At 40.8% G+C, this 15,381-nt stretch overlaps 1 protein-coding gene across 12 annotated transcripts in view; it reads right to left on the bottom strand.

The window, feature by feature from the left end:
• Window positions 1-1,918: 1,918 nt before the first annotated feature.
• Window positions 1,919-15,381, bottom strand: part of PRLR (prolactin receptor) — a 189,687-nt gene continuing 176,224 nt past the window's right edge. For 7 of the 12 annotated variants that reach the window (XM_086361380.1, XM_086361384.1, XM_086361383.1 and 4 more), the window contains 5 exons: window positions 9,272-9,441; window positions 7,468-7,609; window positions 5,739-5,838; window positions 4,974-5,043; window positions 1,919-3,894 (listed from right to left, as the gene is read on the bottom strand). In XM_086361380.1, the coding sequence (XP_086217506.1) occupies window positions 3,004-3,894; window positions 4,974-5,043; window positions 5,739-5,838; window positions 7,468-7,609; window positions 9,272-9,441 (1,373 nt within the window). In that variant the 3' untranslated portion in view covers window positions 1,919-3,003. Of the gene's footprint in view, window positions 3,934-4,973; window positions 5,044-5,738; window positions 5,839-7,467; window positions 7,610-9,271; window positions 9,442-15,381 lie in introns of all 12 variants that reach the window. The other 5 variants (XM_086361388.1, XM_086361385.1, XM_086361389.1 and 2 more) reach the window with 1 other exon arrangement.

The following is a 15,381-nucleotide window of genomic DNA, read 5'->3' on the forward strand; positions in this document are numbered from 1 at the left end:
TTTGCACATCACTTTAGACTATGATTCTATACCTATGTAATTTGTAAAATGCATGTACAATATGTTAAGATTAGTTGGCATTGATTTAAACCTGTGGCCGACTCATGTTGATGTGTGGCAGAGGCCAACACAATATTGTAGAGCAACTGTCCTCCAACTAAAAAAAAAGAAAAAGTGAAACAAAATGAGCACATCACTGAAGAGGACGTGTGTCTATGATGAAGGGCAATTATTTGTTAGCTTAATTATGATACAAGGCATCGGTTAATCATCTTTGCTGGACACTATTGAGTGAATCATGGAATTAAGGATTCACAGTTTAAAAGGACATTATAGATTATTTGGCCTAGCATTTCATTCAGAGCAAACTGAGACCCAGAGAAGGCAGTTGAGCTAAGCTAACATAATTAGCACTAGAAGCTGGGTCTCCTGACCCTTAATCTGCATACTTCCACTTGACTCGAGGACTTCTTGATAGAAAATAGACTAGACTATGAAAAAAAAACCCCGCAATTCATTAAAGAGTGCTAAGTGACCAAGAATTATAGCCCTGGCTTTAGTTAGTGATTGACAGTAATCTACTTACTAATTGATGTTTTTTTAAGAATTCAGTTTGAGTCTTCAGCCATGAAAGTTTTTTTTATACATGCCAAATCATACATCAAAATACTATTTTTGAATCCTCATACTATCAGAGTGGTTCATACACACCTTGGAGGAGATGGGACTATTCTGAGAAAGATTTGGTCTGTGCTGGCTTTGAAGGGCCGAGTCTTTGGTCAGTGCTTCTCAAGGTGGGGTATATTCCTTGACCCTCTTAGAAGTTGTATGTGCTTTTGCAGATCATTCTCTTCCATTATGTGAATCCCAAACCACTAATAGATTTTAAAAGTGATACCTTTTTATGACAGTACTGTTCACTGCAAGTCAAACAGACTCAACCTGTACTTTCCAGGAAAGAACTACTCCAGGCACTACAATCAGCTTTAGTGGAAATGATCTGCTAGGGCAATGCTTCTCAAACTTCACTGTGAACTTGAATCATCTGGGGATCTTAGCAAAATGCAGATTCAGGTGGATGGGGGTGGCGAGGGCAGAGATTCTGCATTTCCAAGCAGCGCCCATAGATGCAGGTGTGGCTGGTCCTCAGACTGTATTTTGAGTAGCAAGGATCTAGGGGACTGAATAAACTTGGACAATCTTCCCCAACAGCTCCCTCACTCTTAACCAGTTGTGTGTGTATTGGGTGAACAGAGCCTCAGATATGTTACCTTTGCATTTCTGGGAGCTCTGGCAGTGTGTTCACTTTCACACATCAGCCAACCTCTGAGTCCCGTTCCTGTCAACATGGACTTATTGGGCTGGAATATTTAACTCACAGAGGGAGCTCAGATTCTTTGTGTTCCAGCTGAAGAAGTGAGCACACAAGTGGATTTGCCCAAGATTGCTCAGAAAAACAAAACAAAAACCCTCTCTCTAAGGCAGTATGTTAAATGTTTCCACTCTCCTTCTTCATCTGTATAAATTTTCACCCAGAGAAGTGAAAATTTCATCTTTATGAATTTTTACCCAGAGAAGTGAAAATTTCACAGAGAAGTGAAAATTTTCACCCCAAGAGCAGAACCCCCAGAGTGGCCCTAAATTACAAAAGAAGTAATTTTCAGTTTGTGGAGAGTCCTAAAACTCTAGTTTCTTGATTGCTATTTAAAGTATCCGGGAGATAAAAAGAATCAGAAAAACTGTACTACACTGTGCTGGAAATTGAATTTTGTCATCCACTTCCTATTCCTCAGTGGGCTTTGGCTTGGTATGGCATTTTATTCCACAAACAGGGACTGTATATATCGCCGAGTACTGAAAATACTCATTATAACCTCATATAAACACTGTACCTGCTGAATACGTAAACAAGCTGTACTGGGAAGATAGAAAATAGTCTTTTATTTTACTTAAGTGATAGAAAAATAGTCTTCAAAAATACATTGTTAAACTTATGGGTTTATATTAAAGTAGAATTTGTATATACAGTAAGGCAGTACTTCCGTGAGCATCCTGCTATGATTATATTTTAAATTAAAGTTAATCTTTTGGGACTTTTTTTTTCACTAACAGAAGACAAGGGTGTGTAATAAATTATCTATCATGCTCAAATGAAAGAGGAAAACATTTTAGAAGGATTCACCACATGAAACTCATTTGCCTCCTGTGTAAGAAAATTTCACTTTCTAAAACCCTATTTTCTAGAAGTTTCAGAATGAAATACAATTTAGGGGTAAAATCCATGCTTAATAAACTCAAACTACTAAAAAAAAATGGAGGCATCCTGTTTACTTGCATATTGGCCATGTGTCATTTTAAGGTAATAGGAACGGATGGAAACAATTTGTCAGGTGTTCTAGAATGAATCTTTTTAAGTGCATTGTATTTGGTTAATCCTAATAAAATGAAAGAGGAGTGCAAAGGTTAAGCAACTGGTCTTCAAAGTGGTTTTCATGGCATTTCTCTCCTATCTACCATCTTCCCATGGTAAACAATTTTGACTGACTTATACCCCTCTGTCACATACGAAACCATGAAGGCCTTTTCCAGATTATATACCTATTGGCACTGTCTCTTAAGAATACTAGGCAATGTGCTTTTATATCTTTGAACATATAATCTGACAACTAATAGCAAAAAAGTAAATCTACAAATCACACAAGATGGAACGATTTGTTCTGGAATCAGCTGTTGGACAGAGAGGCAACTGGTTGAAAATAGAGAATTAAGAGTGAACTGGGAGTTGGGTAGTGTCATTCTAACCCTGTTCTTGAGCCCTCTCTGGTAGAGTGCATTTCACGTACTCTGTAGTGTTCCCTGAAGGAAAATCACAATTGAACCCATCCTTCCATAACTCTCACTGCAAGAGTGCATAAAACCTGGGGGACCCAGTCCCCAGCCCAACTGGAGTCTGCAGTTGCCTGGGGGTGTGGGGGAGATAGCCAGGTCGGCCTTGGCTGGATTCTATGGCAGGGCTGGCGGGGCCTTCTTGGCTGGTTCTTCTAACAGAGTCAGGTTTTGCGCTTGCGGATCCGGCACCAACACCAGGATGTTGCTATCTGTCACCCGGGACACCTTTGAGTACTCCTTGCTGGCTTCAGGGGCGCCAAACTTCTCGTTTTGTTTTGGGAACAGAGCCAGCACTCCATCTTGGCTGACCTTGTGGATCTCCACATATTCCAAGGGTTTAGCAGAGATCAAGGGGGTTTTGTCTTGGGGTAGTGGCCACACCGTGTCTTGGTCAGGCTTGGAACTGCAGCCTTCTGACTCCCTCTGCTTGGTTGCCTTTCCTTCCCTGCCAGTTTCAATGGTTTTTGAGGCTTTTAAAGCATGTTGGTCTGTTTGGTCCAGCGAAGTGGCTGTGGTGCCTGCCATGCCCAGGGCCAGCTCACACACGTCAGCAATGTTGTGGTAAGAATATCTGGGGCTGTGTAGGCTGGGGGGCTGCGGGAAAGGCCATGTGGAAGATTTGGGTCCATTGGCCAGAAAATAGGGGATTTTGCCTTCCCCGCTTGTGCTCTGAGGGGCCTGGAGACATGTAAGGTTTGTTTCGGGATTCTCCAGCTTCTCAGGGCCCTCGGGAGTATGGAACTTGGAGGGATGGGCCTGAGGTTCATCACACTTTTCAGACAAGAGCGAAGGGCTGTCGAAGCTGCCCCGGCCAGAGTCACTGTCAAGATCCAGGTGCATGGGCTTCACGCCTTGCTCCGTGTGTTCTTTGGAGGGGCGTGGCATCAGCTGCTGGTCCTCACAGTCATCTACCTCTATGAACTCCATCAGCAAGTCCTCGCAGTCAGAAGTCGGGGGGAAGTCTTGGCTTTCCAGAGCTCTCAGAAGTTCTTCGGACTTGCCCTTCTATTAAAACATAGACACAAGGCGAGAAGGCTGTGATATCTGCAATCAAAGTGAACGCCATCAGAATAAATTCCCTGGGGCTGACTTTTCACAATCTTGTGCTTTTGGCCTCACAGTGGCTGATGTCAAGTGACATAATGAGTAGGTAACTGCTTTTATATACCTCCATGTTAAGCTGAAGGTCAAATCGAAACTATTAATATGTACTTCAACCTGCAGAGAAATGTAAAATGTTCTAACCCCTCTTTTCATTCAGAACACTTAAATTTAATTCCCACTTGAATCTGTCTAAATGGGCTCTGGCAAATACCAGCTCCCTTGTACTGAGCCAGTGTTAGCTGAGCACTCAAACTGAGCAAAAATTGCAGTAAGATATTCTGTTACTATGGCCTTATGTAGAGAATATTCAAGTGAGAGCTTACAAAGTCTGATGGAGGAGGGGCTGGTGGAAGGTCACGCTTTTGTATTCATCAAATATTCACCCACTTTCTCAACTGATTATTTGTATAAAATGTTTATGACAGGGCTTATGAACAGATTTGATAAACCTAACAAGCATTGCTGGAGAAGGCAATGGCACTCCACTCCAGTACTCTTGCCTGGAGAATCCCATAGATGGAGGAGCCTGGTAGGCTTCAGTCCATGGGGTCGCTAAGAGTCGGACACAACTAAGCGACTTCACTTTCACTTTTCACTTTCATGCATTGGAGAAGGCAATGGCAACCCACTCCAGTGTTCTTGCCTGGAGAATCCCAGGGACGGGGGAGCCTGGTGGGCTGCCGTCTATGGGGTAGCACAGAGTCGGACACGACTGAAGCGACTTAGCAGCAGCAGCAACAAGCATTGCTATGTGTGCTGATGTTTTCTTGGCTTTCTTTCATTGCCCTCTGACACTTCCTGACAGTAATTACCCTCATGCCTCTCACATCTTTCTGTGAGCACCCCTGCTGAAGGGGAGGGACAACAAGCCATGGATGGCCAAGCTAGCCAGACTGCACTAATGGGGATGGTGTGCGCATGTGTAAAGATGACAGTTACACAGGGGCAAGTCACAATACAGTTTCCACCCTGGCACTTACCTCCAGCAGATGAACATCAAATCCTTTTATTTTTGGCCCTGGAACTGGTGGGAGGATGCAGGTCACCATGCTATAAAATGATTCGTGAGATAAGATAAATGGTACATGTTATCACTTTGTAACTTTTGAAAGATTAGCCTTATCTCCAAATGGCTGCTACATGGACTATGGTAGGTAGAAGTTAGGAGTTCTGAGGCTACTAAATGAAACCACTAAATCAGTGGTGACAACAATGAATAAACTATAGAGTGTTAAGTGTTCAACAAAGAGTAGTGTCTGACTCTTTGCGACCCTATGGACTGTAGCCTGCCAGGCTCTTCTGTTCATGGAATTCTCCAGGGAAGAAGACTGGAATGGGTAGCCACTTCCTTCTCCAGGGGATCTTCCCAATTGTGGGACTGAAGCTGGGTCTCCTGTATTGCAGGCAGATTCTTTACCATCTGAGCCATAAAGGCCAACGTTAAAATGAACTCTGGCTAGTTAACTCTGACTGATTCTGAAATGACTAGTGGATTGTTTGCTACTCTTGCCAGATTTTTACTATTTCACAACTGTCAGCCTCCATTTGATGGAAAGAACATCAGCTTAAAATGAGTCTATTCTACTTTTGCTAGCACTGATAAAAGCTTTTTCATGGTGAACACACTGCCACTAATGGCTAAAACGAGGTGCTTGAATTATCTGTAGGTTTTCATCATTTCTGTATTGTCTTTTTTGGCCATTATCCCTGACAACCATGACTGAGAGAAGGGTAGAGTGAAATACCTATAGCCCTTCAAAGCCACTGCCCAGACCATAATCAAACAGATGACAGCAGAAAGGATGGCCACAAAGATCCACATGCTTGTGTCCTTCACTGGGAAGTCTAAAAACAAACAGCCAGAAAGCTTTGATCACACACAGCATTGTTTAAAACAAACAAAGAAATGAGACTTTTGAACATAAGTCCCCTGCCCCTCTATACCTTTTTTGATTTGAACAGCAATCCAAACAGAGTAGCGTTAATGATGGATTTACTTTTTTCCCAATATTATTAAATTTTAATATGCAGCATATGTTTTACAGTACTCTAAACATTTCAAAGTGCTTTAAAATATCATTTTAGGTGATACTTACAGAGGAAATCCATGAGGACATGGTCAGTTACAGTAAAAATAACAACAAGCTAACGTTTATTAAGTTCCTAGTAAAAGCCATATGATGTTAAGCTCTTTACATACATTGCTTTACATACATTGCTGTATGTAAAGATGAGGAACTGAGACTCAAGGAGTGGTGTATTCAGAGGCAGGTAGCCATAAAGTTGCCATCTGGGATTTGAACCCAGGCCGTCTGCTTCTAGACCCTGTGCTTTTATTTAGTAAGAGCTAGGACTGGATGCACAGTCTTATGGCCTGTAGTTTAGTGCTATGTTCCCTATGCCAGCGCAAACCCTGATATTTTGGTCAGGCCAGTAGTCACAAGAGCTAGGCTTTGCCATGTGGTTCTGGGCAAGACTTCTAATTCCACTGAGCTCCAGTTTCCTCTCTTTCAGTTGCTAATGGAAATTCTATTCTTTCTGAATACCTGAGATGGTTGGGAGGACCAAACAAGGTAAAGACTTTGTAAAGTACTGTAGAAATGCAAGATGAATCATTCCTTTGTAGAAAACCAGCCACTATGTTTAATGGCACTTGAAGAACTGGATGCCTTCTACATACTGTTCCTTGAATGAGATCAACATGTAATTGTCATCAAGGACTGAAAATCAGTACATGCCTTTCAGGTGGGATCAGTTCAGTTCAGTTCAGTCCAGTCACTCAGTCGTGTCCAACTCTTTGCGACCCCATGAATTGCAGCACGCCAGGCTCCCTGTCCATCACCAATTCCCGGAGTTCAGTCAAACTCAAGTCCATCGAGTCAGTGATGCCATCCAGCCATCTCATCCTCTGTCGTCCCCTTCTCCTCCTGCCCCCAATCCCTCCCAGCATCAGAGTCTTTTCCAGTAAGTCAACTCTTCGCATGAGGTGGCCAAAGTACTGGAGTTTCAGCTTTAGCATCATTCCTTCCAAAGAACACCCAGGGCTGATCTCCTTCAGAATGGACTGGTTGGATCTCCTTGCAGTCAGGTGGGATAGCACCTTGCAAATTCTAGGTGATAACCTTGAATGATAGGGATTGGGCAGATGTGGAGGGCAGAATAATTGACCATCAAGCCCTTGGAGACGCTCCAAGCTCATGTCTGCAGATATATCCTATCCTATTAATAGAAACTGATCCTCACTCACAGTGGCCTAGGGAAAGATGCTATACTTTCAGACGTCTCTGTATTGAGTGGAGAGATGATAAATCCACCTCCACTCATTCTTCTGCTTAAGACTCAAAATAGTTTTTCTGTTAGTAGTTACAACATACAAGTTTACTAAACCCATTCTGTTTAAAAATATTTAGCAATAAAACAATGGCAGATTTCAGGCAGAATCCCCTCTTCCTTGGGGAATTTCAAGACACTTACCATTAGGTATCTGGATGGAGCTCTCTGGGCTCCACTCACTCCAGTATCCATGGTCTGGCTTGCAGCGAATCTGCACAAGGTATTTTTGTCCTGGATATAAGTTGAAAATCTTAAGCTGAGTCTGCTTCGGAGTAAAATGAGTCTAGGGAGGGCCAAGGAAAACAGAAGTCACTCTGACTTGTGTTATAAGGAAACTTTTCCTTTAGGAGATACACTAGCAGAGAAGCCAGTATGTAGGTCACACTACATACCCTGTTCACACCATTTCACCCTCTCCGCCCATCCCTTCCTCCTGTTAAACACTGCTCACACAAAAAACAACAGGTTTTCTACTTCTCCATTTGGAACACTATTTCAGAAAGACAAATATACTGCTCCCTACATCTTACCTTCTGAATTCTACATTATAGAAGGTGACTACTTAACAAAATTGGAAATTTGTTATTTTCCAAACCTAATAAAATAAGTGACTTAAGGATTATTCATGGGTGTGAAGCCCCTAGGTGAAAGAGAACTGGGTATTTACGAACACTGAAGCAGTTGTGCATAAATCAAACATGACTTTACAATCAAGGGATCAGGATGTGATCTCCCCAGTCCAGCAGCCAGTTTTAGCATCATTTATGGTAGGTTGACCAGAATGGGTTTGTCTCCTGATACGATGCAATATGAAACATATAACATCACCTCTGAAATCTCCTCGCCAAAAATTGTTCAACTGGAATCTAATCAAGTCTTTTAATGTCTGGTTACAGGAAATGTGGGGACAGAGAAACTGGCTAAATGACCTTGACCTTATAAAGAACTAATCAGACAGATGCAGAAGGTGGGACATTCTTTGAGACAAGTGGCTTGGTCTCCTTAGCACGTTGAGATTGAAGGGGTACATGAGTCAGCCAGTATGTGATCTTGAAGTGGATTCTGGTTAAGACAAACTAGCTACTGAAATATTTTTGAAGCAGTTGGGGGAATTAAAATATGGACTAGCCATTAAATGATATTAAAGAATTACAAAAGATGCTATTAAGGAATTTCAATTAATTTTCTACATGTGATCATATTATTTTGGCTATACTTTGGAAATATATATTTGGAAATACTCCTTCTTTAAAAGAGACATATAATAAAGTCTTTAGGGCTTCACTGGTGGCTTAGTGGTAAAGAATCTGCCTGCCAATGCAGGAGATGTGGGTTCAATCCCTAGGTTGGGAAGATCTCCTGGAGAAAGAAATGGCAACACACTCCAGTATTCTTGCCTGGAAAATACCATGGACAGAGGAGCCTGGTAGGTTACAGTCCATGGGGTTGCAAAAGAGTCAGACACAACTTAGTGACTAAATAACAACAACAACTAAAATATTTAAGAATAGATTATTATAATGTCTATAATTTATTGTACTATTTCTTTACAATGAAGAATTTAAAAGTAAATAAAAAAGCCATTAACCATGGACTGATTACATTGAGATTTTTTTCCTCCAACTTAGTGCCACTTAAGAACTCTCATAGACATTTCGATCTAAGATATCCTGAGGGGGGTGGGTTGGAAACCTGGCAGAAAAGGCTGTTCAGTTGCAAGGATCTAGTCCTGGGAGAGCTGTGATGATGAGTCCCCATCCATCCCAGGAGATGCAGGGAGATGGATGGATGTAGGGAGAAAGCCTTTCCACATGTGCGAGGGTTACATCAGTATCAGGAAGAAAACATGGCGGCCTAATAATTAGGAGGCACGACCGATTCTCAGTTGGGGTCTTCATCTTTGCCAAAGGACACAGTTCCTTCCAAAAGTTTCCAACTGACTCACCTCCCAATCAGTTGCTTTCTCAGGTTTTAATCGAATTTCATACTGGATAATGAACCAACCAGATTTTACATCAGTCATGGTGGGTGGAGACCATTTTATCCATAGATATGGTTTTCTATCTTCTGGATGTTTTAATTCCAAAGTCAGGTTTGCAGGAGGCTCTGGTTCAACTGCAGATATGAAAGAAACTCCATCTTTAGTCAAATAGAGATGTTTGAATGCAGAATTCTAAGACTTAGAGGCAGATCTCGCCAGCTTTCCCTCCATGTTTAGGGGCCACTTTGTATTGATGTCAGGCACTGATCAGCAGAGTTGGGACTAGGCTGAAGCAAGTGGGTCACATGAGGTGCAACGTTTAAGGTGGCAAAAACAGCCAAGAAGCCCCTGTTGGTGCTCAAAGTCATTAGTCATTCAGGAAATGCAAATCGAAACCACAGTGGCATATCACTTCGTACCCACTAGAATGGCTAGGATTGAAAAAATGAAAATTAACAAGTGTTGGCAAGAATGTTGGAGACTTTGGAACCTTCATGCATAGCTGGTGGGAATGTACCATGGCGTAGCCACTGTGGAAAAGTCTGACAGGTGCTCAAAAAGTTAAACATGAAATTATCATGTCACCCAGCAATGTCACTCCTAAATACATACCCAGAAAAACTGATAGCAGGTGTTAGAACAAGAACTCATTTATGAATGTTCATAACAGCACTATTCACAAGAGCCAATAGGTGAAACAACCCAAATGTCCATCAACTGATGAATGGACAAATGATATCCTTATAATGGAACATTATTCAGCTGAAAGGAGACAGTCTTGATACAGCTACAACACAGATGAACCTTGAGAACATAATGCTTAGTGAAAGACGCCAGACACGAAGGGCCAAATAGTATATGATTCCAGGTATATGAAGCATTCAGAAGAGACAAATCGACAGAGACATAACGCAGATTAGTAGTTGCTCTGGAGCTGGGGCCATGGAGGGGAATCCAGAAAAACTGCTGAATGGGTAGGAAGCTTTTACTTTGAGTGACGAAAGAGTTCTGGAACTAGACTGTGGGGATTGTTGCATAACATTGTGAATGAACTAATACCACTGAATGGCAGCCTTTAAAATGGTTAAAATACGGAGTCCTATGTTATAGGTATTTTACCACAATAAAATAAAAAATGAAGGAGGCACTTACTCTCCGGTTTCTTCAAGTAAAGGTCTGTGAGTTCCTCCTTAAGAGTGCGGTACCTAGGCCATACTACCCAAAGCAATCTACAGATTTAATGTCATCCCTATCAAATTACCCATGAGACTTTTCACATAAGTAGAACAAATACTCCTAAAATTTATATAGAACTATAAAAGCCCAAAGAACTATAAAATTGCTCAAGCAATTCTGAGGAAAAGGAAAAAAGGTGGAGGCGTGACCCTCCCGGACTTCAGACAATACTACAGAGCTACAGTAATCAAACCAGCATTGTCTTGGCACAAAAACAGACATATGTATCAATGAAACAGAAGAGAGAGCCCAGAAATAAATCCACACACCCATGATCAATTAATATCTGACAAGGGAGGGAGGCAAGAATGAACAATGGAGAAAAAACAATTTTTGCAGCAAGTGGTGTTGGAAAAGCTGGACAGCTGCGTGTAAATCAATGAAGTTAGAACACTCCCTTGCACCATACACAAAAATAAACTCAAAATGGCTTAAAGACTTAAATATAAGACAGACACTATAAAACTCTTAGAAGAGAACATAGGCAAAACATTCTCTGATGTAAATCATATCAATGTTTTCTTAGGTCAGTCTACATGCATGCATGCTAAGTTGCTTTAGTTGTGTCCAACTCTGTGAGACCCTATGGACTACAGCCCTCCAGGCTTCTCTGTCCATTGAATTCTTCTGGTATGAATACTGGAGTGGGTTGCCATGCCCTCCTTTACGGGATCTTCCTGACCCAGGGATTGAACCCGAGTCTCTTACGTCTAAGCTGCATTGGCAGGAGGGTTCTTTACCACTAGTGTGTACCAAGAAAATAAAAATAAAAGCAAAACTAAACACATGGGGCCTAATCAAACTTACAAGCTTTTGCACAGCAAAGGGAACCATAAACAAAATGAAAAGACAACCTACAGAATGGGAGAAAATATTTGTAAATGGTGTAACCAACAAGGGCTTAATTTCTATAATATACAAACAACTAATACAACTTAATAAGAAAACACAAAAACAACCAATTGAAAAATGGGCAAAAGAGCTAAATAGACATTTCTCCAAAGAAGACATACAGGTGACCAAGAGGCACATGAAAAGATGCTCAACATCACTAACTATTAGAGAAATGCAAATCAAACTACAGTGAGGTATCACCTCACACTAGTCAGAATGGCTGTAATTAAAAAAATCTATAAATAACAAATGCTGGAGAGAGTGTGGAAAAAAGGGAACCCTCCTACACTGTTGGTGGGAACGTAAGTTGGTGCAAGTCACCATTGAAAACAGCATGGAGGTACCTCAAAAATCTAAAAACAGAATTGTCATATGATTCAGCAATTCCACTCTGGGCATATATCCAGATAAAACTATAATTCAAAAAGACACATACACTTCTGTGTTCATAGCAGCAGTATTCACAATAGCCAAGACATAAAAACAACCTAAATGTCCATTGACAGATAAATGGGTAAAGAAGATGTGATTCTATACATATAAATTTATATACATATATATTAAAGATATGAAATTATATAAAATATAAACACAAAATAAATATGTATAAATTTATATAAATATATATATATATATAGAGAGAGAGAGAGAGAGAGAGACAGAGAGAGAGAGAGAAGGAAATGGTAACTCACTCCAGCATCCTTGCCTGGAGAATCCCATGGACAGAGGAGCTGGTGGGTACAGTCCATGGGGTCACAAAGAGTTGGACATGACTGAGCAACTAAGCACAGCATACACACACACACACACACACACACACATATTCAATGGAATACTGCTCACCCATTAAAAAGAATGAAATAATGCCATTTGTAGCAACATGAATGGACCTAAAGATAACGCATATATATGGAATTTAGAAAGATGGTAACGACAACCCTGTATGCGAGACAGCAAAAGAGACACAGATGTATAGAACAGTCTTTTGGACTCTGTGGGAGAGGGAGGGGGGGATGATTTGGGAGAATGGCATTAAAAAATGTATAATATCATATAAGAAATGAATCGCCAGTCCAGTTCGATGCAGGATACATGAAGCTTGGGGCTGGTGCACTGGGATAACCCAGAGGGATGGTATGGGGAGGGAGGTGGGAGGGGGGTTCAGGATGGGGAACACATGTACACCCGTGGCGAATGCATGTTGATGTATGACAAAACCAATACGATATTGTAAAGTAAAAAAAAAATAATAATAATAATTAAAAAAAGAAAAAAAAAAGATTATCATACTAACTGAAGTAAGTTAGAAAGAAAAAGACAAACACCATTCGGTATCACTTGTATGTGGAATCTAAAATATGACACAGGTGAACTTATCTACGAAACAGAATCATAGACATGAGAACAGACTTGTGGTTGGCAAGGTGAAAGGAGAATGAGGGATGGATGCACTGGGAGTTTGGGGTGAGCAGATGCAAATTCATATTGAATGGATAGGCAGCAAGGTCCTAGCATATAGCACAGGGAACTACATTCAATATCCTGTGACAAACTATAATGGAAAAGAATATTAGAAAACAGTGTGTGTGTGTGTGTGTGTGTATAATGGAATTGCTTTGCTGTACAGCAGAAATGAATACAACACTCTAAATCAACTATACTTGACCAAGATTAATTTAAAAGAGTGACGGGCCTAGGGTGCTGGTTTGCCTTACCCTAATTTCAGTCTTGCTGGCTAGTCACATTTTCTCCATTCATTTCTTACCTCCTCAAATCAATCTCAATTCCAGGTGAGAGAAGAGTGAGTGTAACTCTAGTGGACTTGGCATTATAACCTGTCTAAAAAATGAACTTGAGGAAATTTGCCACTAATCCTAATCCTTGTAGATTACTAGGTAAATACCTAAGAAAGATGGTTTTATATGGATTTACTAAATAAACATCAGTTATCAGTTATTATAAGTTTTAAGCTGAACACAAGACTGAGAAATGCCTCTGATCAAAACATCTTTGTATAAAAGTGTAAGTAAAAAGTTCAAGATGAATCCTTGAAAGCAAACTTTCTCAACCTCAGCATTATGTGTATTTTGGACAAGAAAATTCTTTGTCGTGGGGGCTGTTCTGAACACTGTAGGATGTTAGCATCATCCCTGGGTTCTCCCTCATTAGATATCTTCCCTCTCTGTGTTGCAACAATCAAAAATATTTCCTGCCATTGCCAAAAATCCTGTGGGAGGCAAAAGAGCACCCAGTTGAGAATCATTGCTTTCAAGTGTTTTCAGCAGACTTAAATATTTCTGGGATATGTACCAATATTATGTACTGCAGGTTATCACTTGATGAGGTTCAAGCTTATAGACTTTACTGTGGTTAAACGTAAGTTGTCAATGAACTTCTGTGGCCCCTCACCAATACTGTAACCTGCAGGGTTAATGAGAATTCTAAGAACACTTCTTTAATGATTTTGAAAAGATCTACTTCTGCTTCACTGACTATGCTAAAGCCTTTGACCATGTGAATTGCAACAAATTGTGGAAAATTCTTAAAGAAATGGGAATACGAGAAAACTTTATCTGCCTCCTGAGAAACCTGTATGCAGGTCAAGAAGCAACAGTTAGAACTAGACATGGAACAACATACTGGTTCCAAATTAGGAAAGGAGTACGTCAAGGCTGTATATTGTCACCCTGCTTATTTAACTTAAATGTAGAGTTCAGTTCAGTTCAGTCACTCAGTTGTGTCTGACTCTTTGCAACCCCATGAGCAGCAGCATGCCAGGCCTCCCTGTCCATCACCAATTCCCAGAGTTTACCCAAACTCATGTCCATTGAGTCAGTGATGCCATCCAACCATCTCATCCTCTGTCGTCCCCTTCTCCTCCTGCCCTCAATCTTTCCCAGCATCAGGGTCTTTTCAAATGAACACATTATGTGAAATGCTGGGCTGGATCAAGCTTAAGCTGGAATCAAGATTGCTGGGAGAAATATCAATAACCTCAAATATGTAGATGACACTATCCTAATGGCAGAAAGTGAAGAGGAACTACAGAGCCTCTTGATGAAGGTGAAAGAGGAGAGTAAAAAAGCTAGCTTAAAACTCAACATTCAAAAAACAAAGATCAAGGCATCTGGTCCCATCACTTCATGGCAAGTAGATGGGGAACAATGGAAACAGTGAGAGACTTTATTTTCTTGGGCTCCAAAATCACTGCAGATGGTGACTTCAGCCATGAAATTAAAAGACACTTGCTCCTTGGAAGACAAGCTATGCCAAATTAGACAGCATATTTAAAAGCAGAGGCATTACTTTACCAACAAAGGTCCTTACAGTCAAAGCTATGGTTTTTCTTGTAGTCATGTGTGGATGTGAGAAGAAGGCTGAGTGCTGAAGAATTGATGCTTTTGAACTGTGGTTCTGAAGAAGACTCTTGAGATTCCCTTGGATAGTACAGAGATCAAGTCAGTCAATCCTAAGGGAAATCAACCCTTACTATTCCCATGAACAGTGTGACAAGGCAAAAAGACATGACACTGAAAGACAAACTCCCCAGGTTGGCAGGTGCCTAATATGCTACTGGAGAAGAGCAGAGAAATAGCTCCAGAAGGAATGAAAAGGCTGAGCCAAAGTGGAAACAATGACTAGATGTGGATGTGTCTGGTGATGAAAGTAAAGTTTGATGCTGTGAAGAGCAATATTGCATAGGAACCTGGAATGTTAGGTCCATGAATCAAAGTAAATTGGAACTGGTCAAACAGAAGATGGCAAGCGTGAACATCAACATTTTAAGAATCAGTGAACTAAAATGGATTGGAATGGGTGAATTTAACTCAGATGACCATTATATCTACTACTGTGGGTAAGAATCTCTTAGAAGAAATGGAGTAACCCTCATAGTCAACAAAAGAGTCTGAAATGCAGTACTTGGGTGCAATCTCAAAAATGAC

The sequence above is a fragment of the Bos grunniens genome, chromosome 20 (genome assembly GCF_055505025.1).
Source record: "Bos grunniens cultivar Pamir isolate PY7600 chromosome 20, Bosgru_T2T1.0, whole genome shotgun sequence".
In the NCBI taxonomy this organism is placed as follows: Eukaryota; Metazoa; Chordata; class Mammalia; order Artiodactyla; family Bovidae; genus Bos; species Bos grunniens.